This window comes from Mobula hypostoma, chromosome 14, assembly GCF_963921235.1.
Source record: "Mobula hypostoma chromosome 14, sMobHyp1.1, whole genome shotgun sequence".
Lineage (NCBI taxonomy): Eukaryota > Metazoa > Chordata > Chondrichthyes > Myliobatiformes > Myliobatidae > Mobula > Mobula hypostoma.
This window is the reverse complement of record NC_086110.1, coordinates 18,070,003-18,087,157: the sequence shown is the minus strand read 5'-3', so window position 1 is coordinate 18,087,157 and position 17,155 is coordinate 18,070,003. Positions and strand designations below refer to the sequence as shown.

The following is a 17,155-nucleotide window of genomic DNA, read 5'->3' as shown; positions in this document are numbered from 1 at the left end:
CTCCCACTTTCCAAGTACACCTTTGCCAGAAAACAGCCTGTCACAATCCACACTTGCCAGATCATTTCCAATACCATCAAAATTGGCCTTTCTCAAATTTAGAACCTCAATCCACGGACCAGTCCTATCTTTTTGCATATTTACTTTAAAACTGTTGTTCGTCCATCATTGACGTTGATGAGGACCTCGACACCATTATGATGGTGTCGAGATTAGCGCATGATTTGGATTTAAGTGAGGGAGAGTTGCGCAGCATCAGCCTCACTCTCTCTTCCCAATTCCCATCTGGATCCAGTGGCAAGACAGAGTCTAGACGGCTGGAGATGGGACTAGGCGCAGTGGATGACCAGGACGTCTTCTGTGTCTTGTCCTGTTCTACACGTTCCACGACGCTTGCAGAGACCATCTTCTTGACCGTTGGACCTTCCATTGGTCTCGTCCGCTCAATCTAGTAGTTAAAGCTACTGGCATTGTGGTCACTGGATGCAACGTGTTCCCCTACACAAACGTCTATCACCTACTCTGTCTCATTCCCAATAACAGATCCAGTATTGCATGCTCTCTCATTGGAACTTCTATGTACTGATGACGGAAACTTTTTCCTGAACACAGCAAGTTTCCCTTTCCATCCACAGTAAGCCCTGTTGGAATTTGCTATATCATTCTTATTCATAGCCTATTGTGAGAGAAAGGTAGCTAAATGTTTATCAAAAAGAATAATGTGTTCCTGGCTGAGGTTTCTGATTCTAGTCACCTTAAAAGTATGCTACTAAAGAAAGGAAATTGTTGCCAAAGTTTAAGCACGTACTCTGTTTGTAATTTAAGCTATTTAAGGCTTTTAGACCATTAAACAGAATTCATTAGTTGGTTGTTATTTTAATATTTCATTTATCTGTTACCTGGAACCTGATAACTTGTATTAACACGGCATGATTATTGTTGGGAACCATCTCTGGTATCATCAGGCAAAGTATGGTTCAGTATCACAAAGGAAGATATTCAGTTGTTAGGATCTTTGGCTGAAGATGTAAATCTTAAAGGAAGTGCGAGGGGCTTATGGAGGGATCAGAGCTTGGAATTGAAAAGCCCAGCAGTCAGTGGTGGAGAATGAAAATCCGGCAGTGCAAAGTTGCCTGTGTAGGCTTATTCCACGAGGCAGCACAGTAGCGTAGACATTAGCTCAATCACCTTACAGCACCAGCGGTCACCAATATGGATTTGATTCCAGGAGTTTGCACATTATCCCCATTACCACGCGAGTTTCTTCTGGGTGCACTGCTTTCCTCCGGCATTCCAAAGGCATACAGTTAGGGTTAGTAAGCCATGAGCATGCTATGTTGGCACCAGAGGGATGGTCAGCACAATCCTTGGACTGTTGGTCATTAACGCAAAATGATGTATGCTTTGATGCATGTGTGACAAATAAAGCCAATTTTCATCTTTTTTATTTGCTTATCCCAAGGATAGGATTGTATAGTGAAGGAGTCTGGGGCTTGATTTCAGATTGAAGATACCTAGGGTTGGGGGGTTTGGAGTGAGGATTGCTATACTGGGGGTGTTGGACAAATGATTTGGGTAGGTGGGAGTGGGTAGGCTCAGGCAGATAATGCAAGGTTGGCAGAAGATGTTTACGGAAAGCTGGTGGGAGTGGTGGATAATTGGTGGCTCAGGAAATCTACAACATGGTGGTGGGTAAGACTAAGCAATAATGCAAGCCACTTATCGGGAAAAGAAAGGGTAGCAGACCTGGTTGGATTGGGCCCTTTCTAACTGTGTGAGGTCTCAAAGCAATAGCTGTGCTAGTGCCCCATAAGTGAGGGCATAATAGCATATGAACATTGGATGTTGTTTGATGTCACTGCAACTATCCAGCAGCCTCTGAGCTAGTGCATGGAAATATCAACAAGTGTAATCCACAGCCTTCGACTCTGTCCTGGAAATCGCCTTCAGTCTTGCATTCTTGCTTTGGTTTAGAGTGACTTTCATTCTGGAACAAGAGGTAAAGGCATGACTTATTATCCACCATCTCCAAACCTCGTGTATAAAAGTCGGTTAGCAGGAAATCCTTTGAAAGAAATGCAAAATATAATTTACGTTATTCATCTCACACATGATGGTAACGTAAGTGGTTAAGGCACTGGACTCGCAGCCTAGCGGCTCGGATGAACAAGGCATTTAAGAGTCCAGGGCAGCGTGTTCCTGTTAGGGTGAAAGGCAGACATTTCGAGTTCAGCAATGGGACACATCAAGGCTCTGGTCAGGAAAAACAAAGAAGTAAACATCACTTTTAGGCAGCAGAGTACATTTGGATTCCTCAAATGAATATAAAAAGTTTAAGGACAGGTTTAAGAGGGAAATCAGGACTACAAAAGGGTATGATATGGATTTGATAGGCAGGGTTAAAGATAATCCCCAGAGAATCTTCAGTTGTATTAACAGGGAAAGGGTGAATAAGGAGAGACAAGGCCTTCTCAAAAACCATCAGGGACCACCATGTGTGGATCCATAAAAGATGGTCGGATTGCTGCCTGGACTAGAGGGCCTAAGAGAAAGGGCAAGGTAGGCCACGCTGGATCTTTACTTCTTGGAGCACAGGAGAAAGAGAAGTGACCTCCTAGAAGTTTATTAAGTCATGAGGGGTATAGATAAGATATGGTCATAGTCTTTTCCCCAGGGTTGGGCAGAGATACAAGAAGGGTGAGATTTAAAGGAGACATGTGAGGTAACCTCTTTACACAGGGGACAGTGAGTACCTGGAATGAGCTGCTCGAGGAAGTGGTCGAGATGGGTATAATAGAGGCATGAGGATAGGTGCCTGGAGGGGAGAGGGCTGGCGGATTGTGGGTAACTGGAACTAGCAGAGAAGATGCTCTGGTCAGCATGGACCAAGTTGGCCAAAGGGCTGTTTCCATGCAGTATCTAAGGCAGCCCTGAGATGAAATCTCACACTGGCATCCGCAAATGGTATATTCAGTGAATAATTTGGAATTTGAAATAAAATTTGTAATGGTGTAGTCAACAGTGATTGCCATTAGTTAGTTCACCGATTTGCATCAGGGAGAAAACCTAACATTTTGTAGGAGATCCAGGCCCCATGAATGTTGTTGACTCTGAAGTGGCCCAGCAGCCAGTGAGTTCGAGGGTATTTAGGGGTGGGCAATAAATACTGGCATTGTTGGTGTTGCCCAGACTGCTTTGTTTCTTTCCTCTCCAACAAAAATGAACGGTGTTTTTTCTTTATCCAGAATGCACTGAAGCACGAGGATGGTGAAGATGATGGGAACACTCCAAATGCACGGCGGGATAGAAGGAAGCTGACCGCTAATGTCGATGATGGACGAAAAAACAGACGATCTGCAGGACAAAATATGGCTGAGCTGTCACCAACCAGGCCAGCAGAGGCTACTCCTCACAAACTCGCCCCTGAAGGAGTGAGCCCCAGCAGTCACACAACACATGACATTAAGTCTTCAAAGGTGATTTACATCCATCCAGAGCAACCTGACACCCAAACACAACCTACAATAACTCCAACCGCACCTGTAAGCCCCGCAAGAGACCTAAACTCGCCATCTGCAAACCAAGTGCTAACATCAACAGAGTAAGTTGCTGTTTTGTGTAAAATTGGTTTGTTATTGCTAAATGGTTTTACGCTGGGTGGAGTGCATGTCGTTTGATGCTGTAGTATAGTTATGAACATAAACTTTGAGCACTAAGGAGGCAACGCTGAGGTCCAACTATACCAAATAAAGTGAATGAGCATTTTTGTTTAGAAGATTGAGTGTAGTGAACCATTCCCCTACGTTACTAATATCTATATTTTCCATTAAAAGTAATTGATAACCTATAAAACAATTTGGGTCATTCATAGATTATGGAATATGCTGGATAAATGTGCATGCTTTCTTGTTTTAAGCTTACAGATCTTTGCAGTTGTTGCTGATTTTAAAATTTGTTCTAGTTATACCAATTCAGTTGTATTTTAAAGACGAGGGTCAATTGGTTGTCAGTAATACTACCAACAAAGAAGAATTTAATGTTTTTAATTCATAGAATAATGGATATCACTGCATAGCATATAGTTCAGTGGTTATGCATCGCAGAGATAAGATCCATGATATTAAGACAGTAGAAATATATTTTAATTGATTGTGCTGATCTTGGAATCTTTGGCCCCTTGCCTTCTACCTACAGAGTAGTACTTTCTGCTCAGACTTGTATAAAAGTCAATAGCAAAAGGCAAATTAGTTTCCAGCCTACCAGGAAGCATTACTGTGTTGAAAGCTAGCTAATTAAGATACTTCGATCCTGAAGCAGGGTCTCGGCCCGAAACGTTTACTCTTTTCCATAGATGCTGCTTGACCTGCTGAGTTCCTCCAGCATTTTGTGTGGATTAAGATACTGTTACTATTTTATATTGGAGTTGACTTAATATTTTTGATGTTAATGTTTTCTCCTTCACCTGATGCCCTAGGTTGAGTTGAGCCCAGAAGCAAAATTGGACCTTTGTGCGTCTTCATGTTTTCTTGGGTGCCTAAGGCATTTTTCATGCCCATACGTGAAGGTCTAAATGTAACCTTGCTTCATCATGCCTTGTAGAAATATTCCTGCTACCCTCATCTGTACAACTGGATTGTCAAAGTGGGAAGAATCCGCAGCCTACCTGACATTCCAGGTTTAGAGGGCATTAGGACCTTAAACATTAGTGTAATGGAATGGGACTCCTTGCTCTGAAGTGGCAAGTTCTTAGTGCCTGTTGCAGGATAATGAAAATAGTTTTTTTTCTAATGTGCTATATAAATACACCATAATAATTATCCAGAACTAAATAACCAAAATTCAGTGCCAAGAAACAAAACTAATAAGATTTATAACCATTATGTTAATAATTTTTACAATACTCATGGTTTCCACATAGGTTTAACCAACTGAGCTACAAAAGCCAGAAATCTCTCCTCTGTTCTGAGTTAACTGATCAGAGTTGGGGTAGAAGTAGAGTCGATTCATTGTCTTTGGTGCCCATGGATTATGGAGAAAGAAGTTGAAAAGGCTAAGGCTTGGCTCAAACCCTGAAGGTGTCCTGCATTGTCTAACAGCACTTAAGCTCTTAATCGCCAGAAATGGAAAGTGTTGCCAGGCAGCATCTGTGGAGTGAGACACAGAATCAATGCTGCATGCCTGTGATGTGAAATGAATTATAGTTATTTTCTTCTTTTCAGTTAGACACCTGACTTCTGTATCACTGGAGTGTGTTCATAGGATTGTAACTCTAGGAATCTCTGACAAAGTGAAAACTAATTGTTGAGGAAATGAGCACAGTGCTAATGACAGAAAGTAATGCCTACATACAGTACGTGATTACAAAATGAGGATAGTTGAAAACATGTACGAAGTGGAAATAGATAATACCAATCTCTTCCCATCTTGCAGTGTATTCTGATTTTGAGTGTAGACCCTGTGCACTTCCCTACGTCACAAGATACTTTTTAATTGTGCAACATTAAACAGACCCTCATTGGCAGTAATCTCTAGCAGACGTACACTAACATTGGAAGGATTGATAGGTTATGTAAAATTCTCATGGCTTGGATCTGCCATAGACTTTGACTCCTGTAAAATAAAAAAGAATATAATTATTAAAAATATAAAATACAAAAGTTAAATATTAACAAAGATGGTATTTGTAATTAGATACTGTATATCTACATTTTTGTTGTATTCCTGAAAGAAGTATATATATTCTGGTTTGCATCTGTTGAAGTCTGGACAGTATCAAATCATGCCATTACATGCAGTTGTTAGGATGTAGAATTTGCTGCCTGAAAGGGCGGTGGAAGCAAATTCAATAACTTTCTGAGGGAATTGGACATATGCCCGCAGAGGAAAGCGTTGCAAAGGGGAAAGAGGCAAACTGAATCAAGCTTTCAAAGTGATGACATGGTTCTGCCCTGCACCTTTTGCTCTATGGTATGCATTAATTTGTACCCACAGGGCTGGCTGGTGTTTCAAATGATTGTGTTTCACCTTTGAAGTATTGTGCATTGCATCATGGCTGATCATTTGCCAATGCAAAGAACTGGAAAACGTTTGTTATTTTCCTGTCATGATAGCCCTATATTCATTAACTAAGAGTTAGAATACCCCCATCATTTATGAAAAAGACTGTTACAATACAAATGCTGATCACAATGATCATTACTTAATGTAGATGAATTGAATATAAATCACTGTTTACTGTAGATAGCAATGCTAGTTTACAGAAAATAAGCCATCAAAACCTAGATCTTACTTCTTCTAACTGCAATTAAATATACTAAATACTGTATGTGAAATCCATATAGATAACATCTATATTGCCATTAATGGGAAACTTTAGATTTCAAACAATTTTAAAATACATTCTTCTACTTCCTAGTGCCTAATGCCTAATGTTTGATTTAAAAGTTAAAAAGCTGCAGTATAACAGCAGCACTTGGCATGTTCAGCCCTCAGCATTGTCGCGGATCCCTTCCCACAACCTCTTTGACCTCCTTCCATCAGGCAAATAGAAGTGCCACGTAAGAACAAGGACTATTATGATGGGTAACAGCTTCTTCCCCCGGGCCGTGAGACTTCCGAACACCCTGCTACCACCCAGCACACTTTATGACAGCGCCAGTAGAAGTATACTGTTATATATTTTAACTGTATGTCATATATGCACCATAACATACATCTACAGAATACTTATTTATCTGTTAATATTATTTTATGTGCTGTTTGTGATGAATGCACTGTGTTTTGCACCTTGGTTCCTGAGGGACATTGTTTCATTTAGCTGTATAAATGTATACCGTTGAATGACAATGATTTGAACTTGAACAATCCAGCTTCATACGGGTTTGGAAGCTTGTTGATTAGTACTGAGGGGATGATGGTGTTGAATGCCAAGCTGCAACAGATAAAGGGCAGCCTGGTGGATGTTTTGCTGTTGTCCAGGTGTTCCTAAGCTGTCCAGAGAGCCAGTGACATTTTATCCATGGTAGACCTGTTGCGGTGGTAGGCAAATTGCAGCGGGTCCAGCTCGTTGCTCAGACAGGAGTTCATTCCAGCCATGACCAACAACTCAAAGCGCTTCATCACGGCAAATCTGACTGCTACCAGCAATTGTCATTGGGGTAGTTTCCCATGTTCTTCTTGGGCCCTGGGATGATTACTGCCCTTTTGAAGCTGGTAGGACCCTCTGACTGCAGCAGCAAGAGGTGGAAGACGTCCCTGAACACTCCAGCCACTTAATCAGCACAGATTTTCAGTATCATGCCAGTTACGTCATCAGGCTCGGCCAGCTTGCATTGGTTCACCATCTTGAAGTGTGTTCTGACATCAGCCTTCAAGACAGATAACAGGGTTGCTAGATGCTGTGGGGATTTGCAGAGGCATCATGCTACTCTCTTTTTCAAAGCATGCATAAAATGCGTTCACTTCATCGGAGAGTGAAACATCATTGCTAACAATGCTGTTAAGTTTCACGTTATAGGGAGTATTGGCATGCAAACCCTGCCACAGCCATTGTGCACCTGATTGTGTGTCTAACTTCGTATGGAATTGTATTTTTGGTCTCACAGTAGATTTCCATAGGTCATACCTGGACCTCCTGTAGGGTTCTGTCTGACTAATGTTGAATGCCACAGGTCTAGCCCCCAGCAGATTGTAGATTTATTTCATTTCTTTAGAAATACAACACAGAACAGGTCCTTGCAGCCCAATGAGACCCACTGCCCAGCAGCCCACCTATTTAACCTGAGCCTAATCACAGGACAGTTTTCAATGACCAACCCACCTACTAACAGGTATGTCTATTGACTCTGCAAGGAAACTGGAGTACCTGGGAGAAGCCCACGTGCACATGGGAAAAACTTACAAACTTCTTTTACAGAGGAGGCCGGAACTGAACTCTGAACCCTGACACCCTGAGCACTAACCACTACACTACTGTGGCACAGGAACTTGGTATGTTCTCAAAGGCACACACACTTATCCACAGACGTCTTGATGAAGTTGGTGATGCCATGACTAATTTATTCTGATCCACAGATGAATCCCTGAAAATGATCCAGTCCACTGATTCAAAGCAGCCCATTGGATTACTCTGACATCATCTCTGGAGGCTTTCTAGAGCTAACTCTGCTACCACTTTCAAGCTATCCCTATTAGCTTCACGTACTCCAGCACAGATGTAGTATCTCCCTATGATGTAATGGGATGAGAATAGCTCAAGCTAAGTACATTTCATGGGTTACTACTCCAGTTTATGTTATGTAATCTATGTTCTTCTTTCCTTGTGTTGGGCCATCAAGGAAAACACCAGTAAACTGCAGGGCCAGCTTTTGTCTTGGTATTGAAGACTAAATACTGACTAGATTACTGAGAAAACGCTGCTGTTGCTTTTCCAAATATGGTTACCAGATCTATCTCTGAGGCAGATTGGGCTTCAGATGAATGTTTCATCTGGTAGGTGGCACCTTCAGCAGATGGCCTGGCACTCCTTTCGTACTATATTAAAGAGTTAGTCCAGATTCTACATCAAAATCTCTTTTCTGTAGGGCTGAAATTTACCCTTACCTCAACAATGTGAGATGAGTGTATCCCCAGCTAGTCCAACTGTGACAACATGAACATGACTGTGGGGAAAATAGGGTGAAAGTGTCTTTATGCAATGATTTGCGTACTTCTCTCTTGTTGTTACTATCTTTCACAAATGATCAGGCATCTTCAATTCTTTACCGTTATAAAGGTAAAATGAAAATGACTTTACTCTTTTCTATCCATTCAGGTGGGGACAAATTCTTCTGTAATTTAATGTAGCAATGTCAAGCACTGTCACAGAATTAATTCATGAAAATGTGTAGTATGGGACAAATTATGGGCAATTATGTTGTGAGTGTGCATTTTTCCCAATTTCTCTTTTAATCTGGGCAATGATTCCTCATTAACTGTACAATACAACCCAGCAGAAGCCATGCATGGACCACTCCCAACATCTGAATTTTGCACTGATTCAGCTACAGAAAAGCTGAAGGAGATACTTTGTACTTTATTGTCACCAGACAATTGATACTAGAACGTACAATCATCACAGCGATATTTGATTCTGCGCTTCACGCTCCCTGGAGTACAAATCGATAGTAAATACTAAAAAATTTAAATTATAAATCATAAATAGAAAATAGAAAAGGTAGGCAAAAAAACCGAGAGGCAGGTCTGGATATTTGGAGGGTATGGCCCAGATCCGGGTCAGGATCCGTTCAGCAGTCTTATCACAGTTGGAAAGAAGCTGTTCCCAAATCTGGCCGTATGAGTCTTCAAGCTCCTGAGCCTTCTCCCAGAGGGAAGAGGGACGAAAAGTGTGTTGGCTGGGTGGGTCGTGTCCTTGATTATCTTGGCAGCACTGCTCCAACAGCGTGCGGTGTAAAGTGAGTCCAATGACGGAAGATTAGTTTGTGTGATGTGCTGCACCGCGCCGTGTTCACGATCTTCTGCAGCTTTTTTCAGTCTTGGACAAGACAACTTCCATACCAGGTTGTGATGCACCGTAGAAGAATGCTTTCTACGGTGCATCTATAAAAAATTAGTGAGGGTTTTAGGGGACAGGCCAAATTTCTTTAGCTTTCCTCAGGAAGTAAAGGCCTTCTTGGCAGTGGACTCTGCTTGGTTGGACCAAGTCAGGTCATTTGTGATATTGACCCCGAGGAACTTAAAGCTTTTGACCTGTTCCACTTGGGCACCACTGATGTAAATGAGGTCATGCAGTCCGCTACTCCTTCTGAAGTCAACAACCAATTCCTTCGTCTTGCTGACGTTGAGGGATAGGTTATTGTCTTCACACCATGCCACCAGGTTCTTAATTTCCTCTCTGTACTCAAACTCATCATTACCCGAGATACAGCCTACAATTGTGGTGTCGTCAGCAAACTTATACATTGAGTTCGATGGAAACTTGGCTACACAATCATGGGTGTACGGTGAGTACAGCAGGGGGCTGAGTACACAAACCTACTTCAAACCATAAAATAAAAGAGTTTAAATTTTCCAAGGCAGTTCTCTTGATTACTTCCATTGATTTTAGTCAGTTTCATGTTATCTGAAAACATTGTAGCAAGGTGATAAGTGCGATGTTATTCCTGCTAGGGGTGTTCTGGAGTTTCGCATGCAATTTGGGTGCTGTCTGTGAGGATTTGTACGTTTTCTCTGTGAACTACATGGGTTTCCTCCAGGTGCCCCTACAGCCTGGAGACATACTGGTTAGTAGGTTAATTGCTCATTGTAAATTCTCCTCTAAATTCAGTAGGTGGTGCAGCTTATTGGGTCGGAAGGGCCTGTTCCACATTGTATCTCTAAATAAATAAAATTTTTGTAAATAATTTCACTTGTTTGGCAAGATCTGTGCACATTTAAGAGCTTCACTTTGGATGGAGATTAAGGTGACAATGGTACATGGTGTTGCTGAAGCTGAAGAAATAACCGGTCTCAAATCAGTGCCTTCAAAGAGCTTCACTAAATGATCATCACTTGTCACTTGTGGTATTGTAAGTTCATTCATTGAGTTAGTTGGAACTTCCCTGTTGTCTTAGAAGTTCCATTCAGTTCTGTTTTCAAACCAGGCTTCAGTTTACTTATAGTACTTGAAAGATCTAAGCAAGACTGATGATAAAGAACATTGTACACAGGGGATAATGGCTAAATGCTGTCAGAATCATAAATCAATTCATAGTAACTCTCATTTTAAAAATGAATAGTTTCAGCAAGTTGTTCAGATAGAGCAGGACCCATCTTTCACACTTGACTTTGAACCTCATTTAGGCTGAGAACACTTTTCCTGTTTACTGACCAGTACATGCCCCACCATAAAGCACAAGAGTCTCAGAAGAGGTTATACAGGGGTTATGGAAAAATGAAAGTTAGCATAGTTATGATGAGGTAAACAGAGAAAAATGTGAAAACCTGGAAGTAGAATTGTACCAGTTTTTCATATCTGGTGATCTTATTTCTGGTATTCATACTTGGATAAAAAACAAAACCTATTATTTATAGTAATTTGAGGCAGGTGCTCCAACACTTTGTACAAATTAGTATAATCTCAAAGTACTGTTCATGTTATCAGAAACTAGAAGCTGTTATTTGTAAGATCCAGATAAGAAGTTATGATTTAATATGCACAGAAGAGCTTTGATATGGGAAATTCTTATCAAAGTTTTGCACCTTTAAAGTCAAAAACCAAGTTATGCCTCAAAAGTGATATTCTGCATTTTCAGCCTTTTCTCGGGTGTTTTCTGTAAGCGTTTTAGACTTTGGAAACATTACAACAAAACTGAAATCAGAGTTTAAACAAAAAAGACTAATGAAGCTTTCTAAAATAAAATACTTAATTCTAAGTATAGCAGATTCCAGTTAATTGGGACACACTAGAACAAGTTAATTTTGACCCAATTAAGCAGCTGCCTCAGTTATCCGAAATTTCATGGAAATAGTTAAAAAGGTATTTAAAAATCTACCATTTAACTGAGTAACAAATTATGCATGTAAATGAAATACAGAACAAATTAGAGCACTATCAGTGTTACTAAAGTACTATGAAACTGTGTATTAGTTCCTCATAGTTATTGATGGAGGAGTTCATCCAGTGACTGTTGCTGCGTTCTTTTGATTGACTGCAAATAAACCAAATCAGCACTGACACCTAGTGCAGCTAATGAACTGCCTTCATTGCCTTCTGGCATGACATAGTGTCATAATCCAACAATAAATTTTCTGGCAACCTGTGAAGTCACTAGTTCAAGATCAGATGTGTCATCTTCATCACTTTCCTTGTTTTCATGCTCCCACTGCTTTTTGAAACAGTGTCTGTCGGCCCAAATGGATATCATAACACAAGCACACGCAATGATGCTATTTAGAAACTAAGCATGATGGAGTGTTTAACCTCAGTTGACGCTAATTAGACAACTGTCGCCTGTCCCGTTGAAGTGGCATAGTGTCTCAAATAAACAAAACAAATTCCAGCTATTTTCTGAATTAGTTTTTGTTCTTTAAGAGTTGTCCTAAATAAGAGCATGACAGAGGAGCAGAGTCTGCTCCACCATTCCATCATGGCTGATTTATTATCCCTCTAATCCCCATTCTTCTGCCTTCTCCCCGTAACCTTTGATGCCCAGACTAAAAAAGATGTAAATTTACTCAATGACTTGGCCTCGATAGATTTAACACCCTCTAGCTAAAGAAATTCCTTCGCATTTCTGTTCTAAATGGACATCCCTCTATTCTGAGGCTGTGCCCTTTGATCCTAGAAACATCTTCCCCATATCCACTCCATTTAGACTTCTCAATATTGGATAGGTTTCAATGAGATTCCCACCTCATTCTTTTGTACTCCAGTGAGTACAGGCCCAGAGCCATCAATAGGTCCTCATATGTTAACCCTTTCCTTCCTGGAATCATTCTCGTGACCCTCCTCTGGACCCCCTCCAATGCCAGCACATCATTAGATAAGGGGCCCAAAACTGCTCACAATACTCCAGGTGTGGTCTAACCAATGCATTATAAAGCCTCAGCATCACATCCTTGCTATTATGTTCTAGTCCTCTCGAAATGAATGCTAACATTGCATTTGCCTTCCTCACCACCAACTCAACCTGCAAATTAACCCTTAGGGAATCCTGCACAAGGACTCCCAAGTCCAATTTGCAGCACTGATTTTTGAATTTTTTCCAAATTTAGAAAATAGTCTACAGCTTTATTCCTTCAAGCAAAGTGCATGACCATACATTTCTCTACATTATATTCTATCTGCCACATGTTTGCCTGTTCTCCCTATCTATCTAAGTCCTTCTGCAGACTCCCTGCTTCCTCCACACTATCTGCCCCTACCCCTGTCTTTGTATTGTCTGCAAGCTTGGCCACAAAACCATCAATTCTGTCATCCAAATCATTGACATATAACGTGAAACAAAGGGGTACCAATACCAATCCCTGTGGAAGACCACTAGTCACTGGTAGCCAACCGGAAAAGGGCCCACTTTTCTGATTTTTTTGCCTCCAACTAGTCAGCCAATCTTCTATACATGTTACTATCTTTCCTGTAATATCAAGGACTCTCATCTTGTTAAGCAGCCTCGTGTGTGGCAACTTTGCAAAGGCCTTCTGCAAATCCAAGTAAGCAACATCCACTGACTCTGCTTTGCCTATCCTGCCTGTTATTTCCTCAAAAAATCTCAACAGATTTGTCAGGCAAGAATTTCCCTTAAGGAAACCACACTGATTTTGGCCAGTTTTATCATGTACCGTCAAGTGCTCGAAACCTCATCCTTTGGATTCCAACGTGTTTTCTACCACTGAACTCAGGCTAACTGGCCTATACTTTCCTTTCTTCTGCCTCCCTCCCTTCTTAAAGAGTGGAGTGACATTTGGAATTTTCCAATCCTCTGTTACCATTCTAGAACCCAATGATTCTTGAAAGATTACTACTAATGCCTCCACAATCTCTTCAGTTACCTCCTTCAGAACCCTGGAGTGCAGTCCAACTCATCCATGTGACTTATCCATCTTCAGACTTGTCAGCTTCACAAGCACCTTCCCCTTAGTAATAGCAATTACACCCAGTTCTGCACCCTGACACGCTCGAATTTCTGACCTACTGCTAGTGTCCTCCACAGTGAAAACTGACACAAAATACTTAAGTTTATCTGCCTTTTCTTTATCCCCTTTACTACCTCTCCAGCATCATTTTCCAGCAGTCCAATATCCACCCTCACCTCTCTTTTACTCTCTATGTATCCGACAAAAATTTTAGTATCCTCTTTGATATTATTGGCTAGCTTGCCTGCATATTTCATCTTTCCTCTCCTTATATTTTGTGATTGCCAAAAGTGATTAACTGTTGGCCCAATTAACCAAAATCCACTTTATATCCTGGGGTTATGTGTACATCGATGTATCTAAGCTACTTGAACTTATTGTTTCTGCATGTGATTGGCATGAAATAGAACTCAACTCCCAAAACAGTATAAAATTAAATAGAAGTGCCAGCTTTATCAAAATGTAATATTGATTTATTCTCATGGTGCAATATTAACACAGATGGAATTCTTGACTAGCTCCACCGTGTGTCAGTTGTGAGTTTTACATTTCAGGGTTTGCAAGCCTTTCCGCTGCAGTTTAAGAACTTGTGTGAAGCTACTCATAAAAATAAATAGCTGCAAAATATGTTTTGTATTGAAAATTGGAAATCAGCAAACTACAACATTCTAGTTTTTACCACCAATGTATTTAAATGTCTTACATTTTCAGTGAGAAAAATGTAATGATGTGACTTGGTTCCCTAACTCAATGGTTTTTGAAATGCTTCTTGAGCAAGTTAATATGTATCCTTACATATGTTAAATAGAGCTCACAAACAGCCCAAACACTCAATCTGCAAGCCAGGCACAGATGAAAGTTTATCAAGGCCAGGGAGACAGGCAGCACCCCCAGTAATGAACAGAAGACTTCCTTGACTGAGAGTGTCTTTGACATGAAAGTGTTTTTGACTCCAGACTGAACAGAACTAACCTAGCCCAGAAGGACTTGGGTGGGCGGAAGACCACCTGACAGCTGATAAATAATGACAACTGGGCCGGATAGTGGATGGACTGTTTGACATCTTCCAAAATTCTATTGATAGTAGAACAGTTCTGACAAAATCAGAGGTCACAAAAATAAGTCCACTATTTAAGAAGGAAGGGAAGAGAAAAATACAGACCATAGTAAAACTCCATTAATTTACTTGGGATGGTGCAGTACCAGCAGGTCTTGGGCATTATTACAATTAATATTTGAATGCTTCTAATAGTTTTAAGTGTTGCACAGTGCAGTAGTATAACAGATTTTCCAATGAACATGTCAAGTTTCATTGGAGGTTGGGAACTGGGGAGTTGGTCTTTCTGAGGGAATTGAAACTCCATGAGTCAGACATACCACTCTCAGGATATCTGAGCAGTTAGATACCTGGAGTTTGATTGTAGTTAGCTGAAGGAAAAATACTAGAACATGTTATTTAGAAATGACAACTTAGTAGTGAGATTGAGCAAAATCAACATGGATTTTTGTTTTGAGGTTTCAGTAAGATGAATAGATAAGGCAATCAGTGCATATAGTGTATTGGGATTTTCATGAGGCCTTGTACAACAGTGGTCCCCAACCACCGGGCCGCGAGGAAACAATACGATTTGGCGATATGAAACGATATGAGTCAGCTGCACCTTTCCTCATTCCCTGTCACGCACTGTTGAACTTGAAATAACCTACCAAATCATACCAAATAACACATAAAACCTAAAATAACACTAACATATAGTAAAAGCAGGAATGATATGATAAATACGCAGCCTATATAAAGTAGAAATAATGTATGTACAGTGTAGTTTCACTTAACAGAATCGGGAATATTAAGCCAAAACCGATTTGTAGAAAAAAATCGGCAGGTACATGCACGCGCACACAGGTGCCCACGCAAGGTTTCATGGTCATGGTAGTCTTTCTCGGGGTAAACACAAGTGTCCCGTATTTGACTGCTACTTTTGTCCCTTATTTGGGAGTGAGAAAGTTGGCAGCCCTACTTGAACACTACCACCCCACCCCACCCCGGTCGGCCGGTCCGCAAGAATATTGTCAATATTAAACCAGTCCACGGTGCAGAAAAGGTTGGGGATCCCTGTTGTACAGTATCATGGGAGAGATTGTTTAGAGTAAATTAGAGCACATTGGATTAAGAGTCAAATTGGGTTAGATCCCATGGCCTGATAAGGTCTTCCCTCAGACTTTGTGGGAGGCTAGTTCAAAAATTGCAGGGCCCTTGATTTAAAATATCCTTAGCCACGGACTGGAGGATAGCTTATGTTGTTCAAGAAAACCTATAGGAATAAGCTGGGAAATTGTAGGCCGGTGAGCCTGATGCCAGTAGTGAGTAACTTATTGGAAGGTATTCTCAGGATGGAGAGTGCCTGATTAGGGATAGTCAACGGTAGTGTTGCAGATAGCGCAACACTATTGCAGCTCAAGGTGTCAGAGTTCCAAGTTCAGTTCCTGAATCCTTTGCGAGGAGTTTGTATTTCTTTCCCGTGAGCATGTGGGCTCCTGGGTGCTCCAGTTTCTTCCCAGTACTGGTTAGTAGGTCAACTGGTCATTGTAAATTGTCCTGTGAATAGGCTAGGATTAAATAGGGGGCAGGTCACTGGGCTGGAAAGGCCTGTTCCACACTGTATCTCTAAATAAAATTAAATTTAAAAAAACATAGCTTTGTGCATGGTAGGTGGTATCTAACCAATGTTATAGAGATTTTAGAGGAGGTTATCATGAAAGTTAGTGCAGGAAAGGTAGTGGATATTGTCTGCATGGACTTTAGAAAGGCCTTTGATAAAGTCCTGGATGAGAGGTTGATCCAGATGGTTTAGTTATGTGGCATTCAGGATGAGGTAGTAAATTGGCTTTGTGGTAGAAGCCAGAGAGTGGTACTAGATGGTTTCCTCTCTGCTTGGACAAGTGGGATCGATGTTGGGTCTGTTGCTGCTTGGCATCCATATTAATGATCTGGATGATAATGTGGTAAATTGAATCAGCAAACTGCAGATGGCACTATGATTGGGGGAGTAGTGGACAATGATGAAGGCTATCAAAGCTTGCAGTGGGATCTGAACCAACTGTGAAAATGGGCTGAAAAATGACCGATGGAGTTTAATGCAGACAAGTGTGAGGTGTTGCACTTTGGGAGGACAAGCCAGAGAAGGACATGCATGGTGAACAGTAGGACACTGAGGTGGGTGATAGAACAAAGGGGTCTGGGAATACAGATCCATAATTCCCTGAAAGTGGAGTCACAGGTAGATAGGGTCGTAATGAGAGCTTTTGGCACATTGACTTTCCCAAATCGAAGTACTGAGTACAGGTGTTGGGATGTTATATTAAGTTTGTATATTACTCTTTGGTGTGGCCAAATTTGGATATCATTATGGTATTGTGTGCCACCTGCCTACAGTAATGATATCAATAAAATGAAAGAATACAGAGAAAATTTACAAGGATGTTGCTGGGACTTGAGTAACTGAGTCATAGGGAGAGGTTAAATAGGTTAGGACTTTATTCCCTG

At 41.0% G+C, this 17,155-nt stretch overlaps 1 protein-coding gene across 4 annotated transcripts in view; it reads left to right on the top strand.

The window, feature by feature from the left end:
• fhod1 (formin homology 2 domain containing 1) overlaps nt 1-17,155 on the top strand; it is a 333,883-nt gene that overhangs the window by 237,797 nt on the left and 78,931 nt on the right. For all 4 annotated transcript variants that reach the window (XM_063066732.1, XM_063066733.1, XM_063066734.1 and 1 more), the window contains one exon: nt 3,246-3,601. In XM_063066732.1, the coding sequence (XP_062922802.1) occupies nt 3,246-3,601 (356 nt within the window). The remainder of the gene's footprint in view (nt 1-3,245; nt 3,602-17,155) is intronic.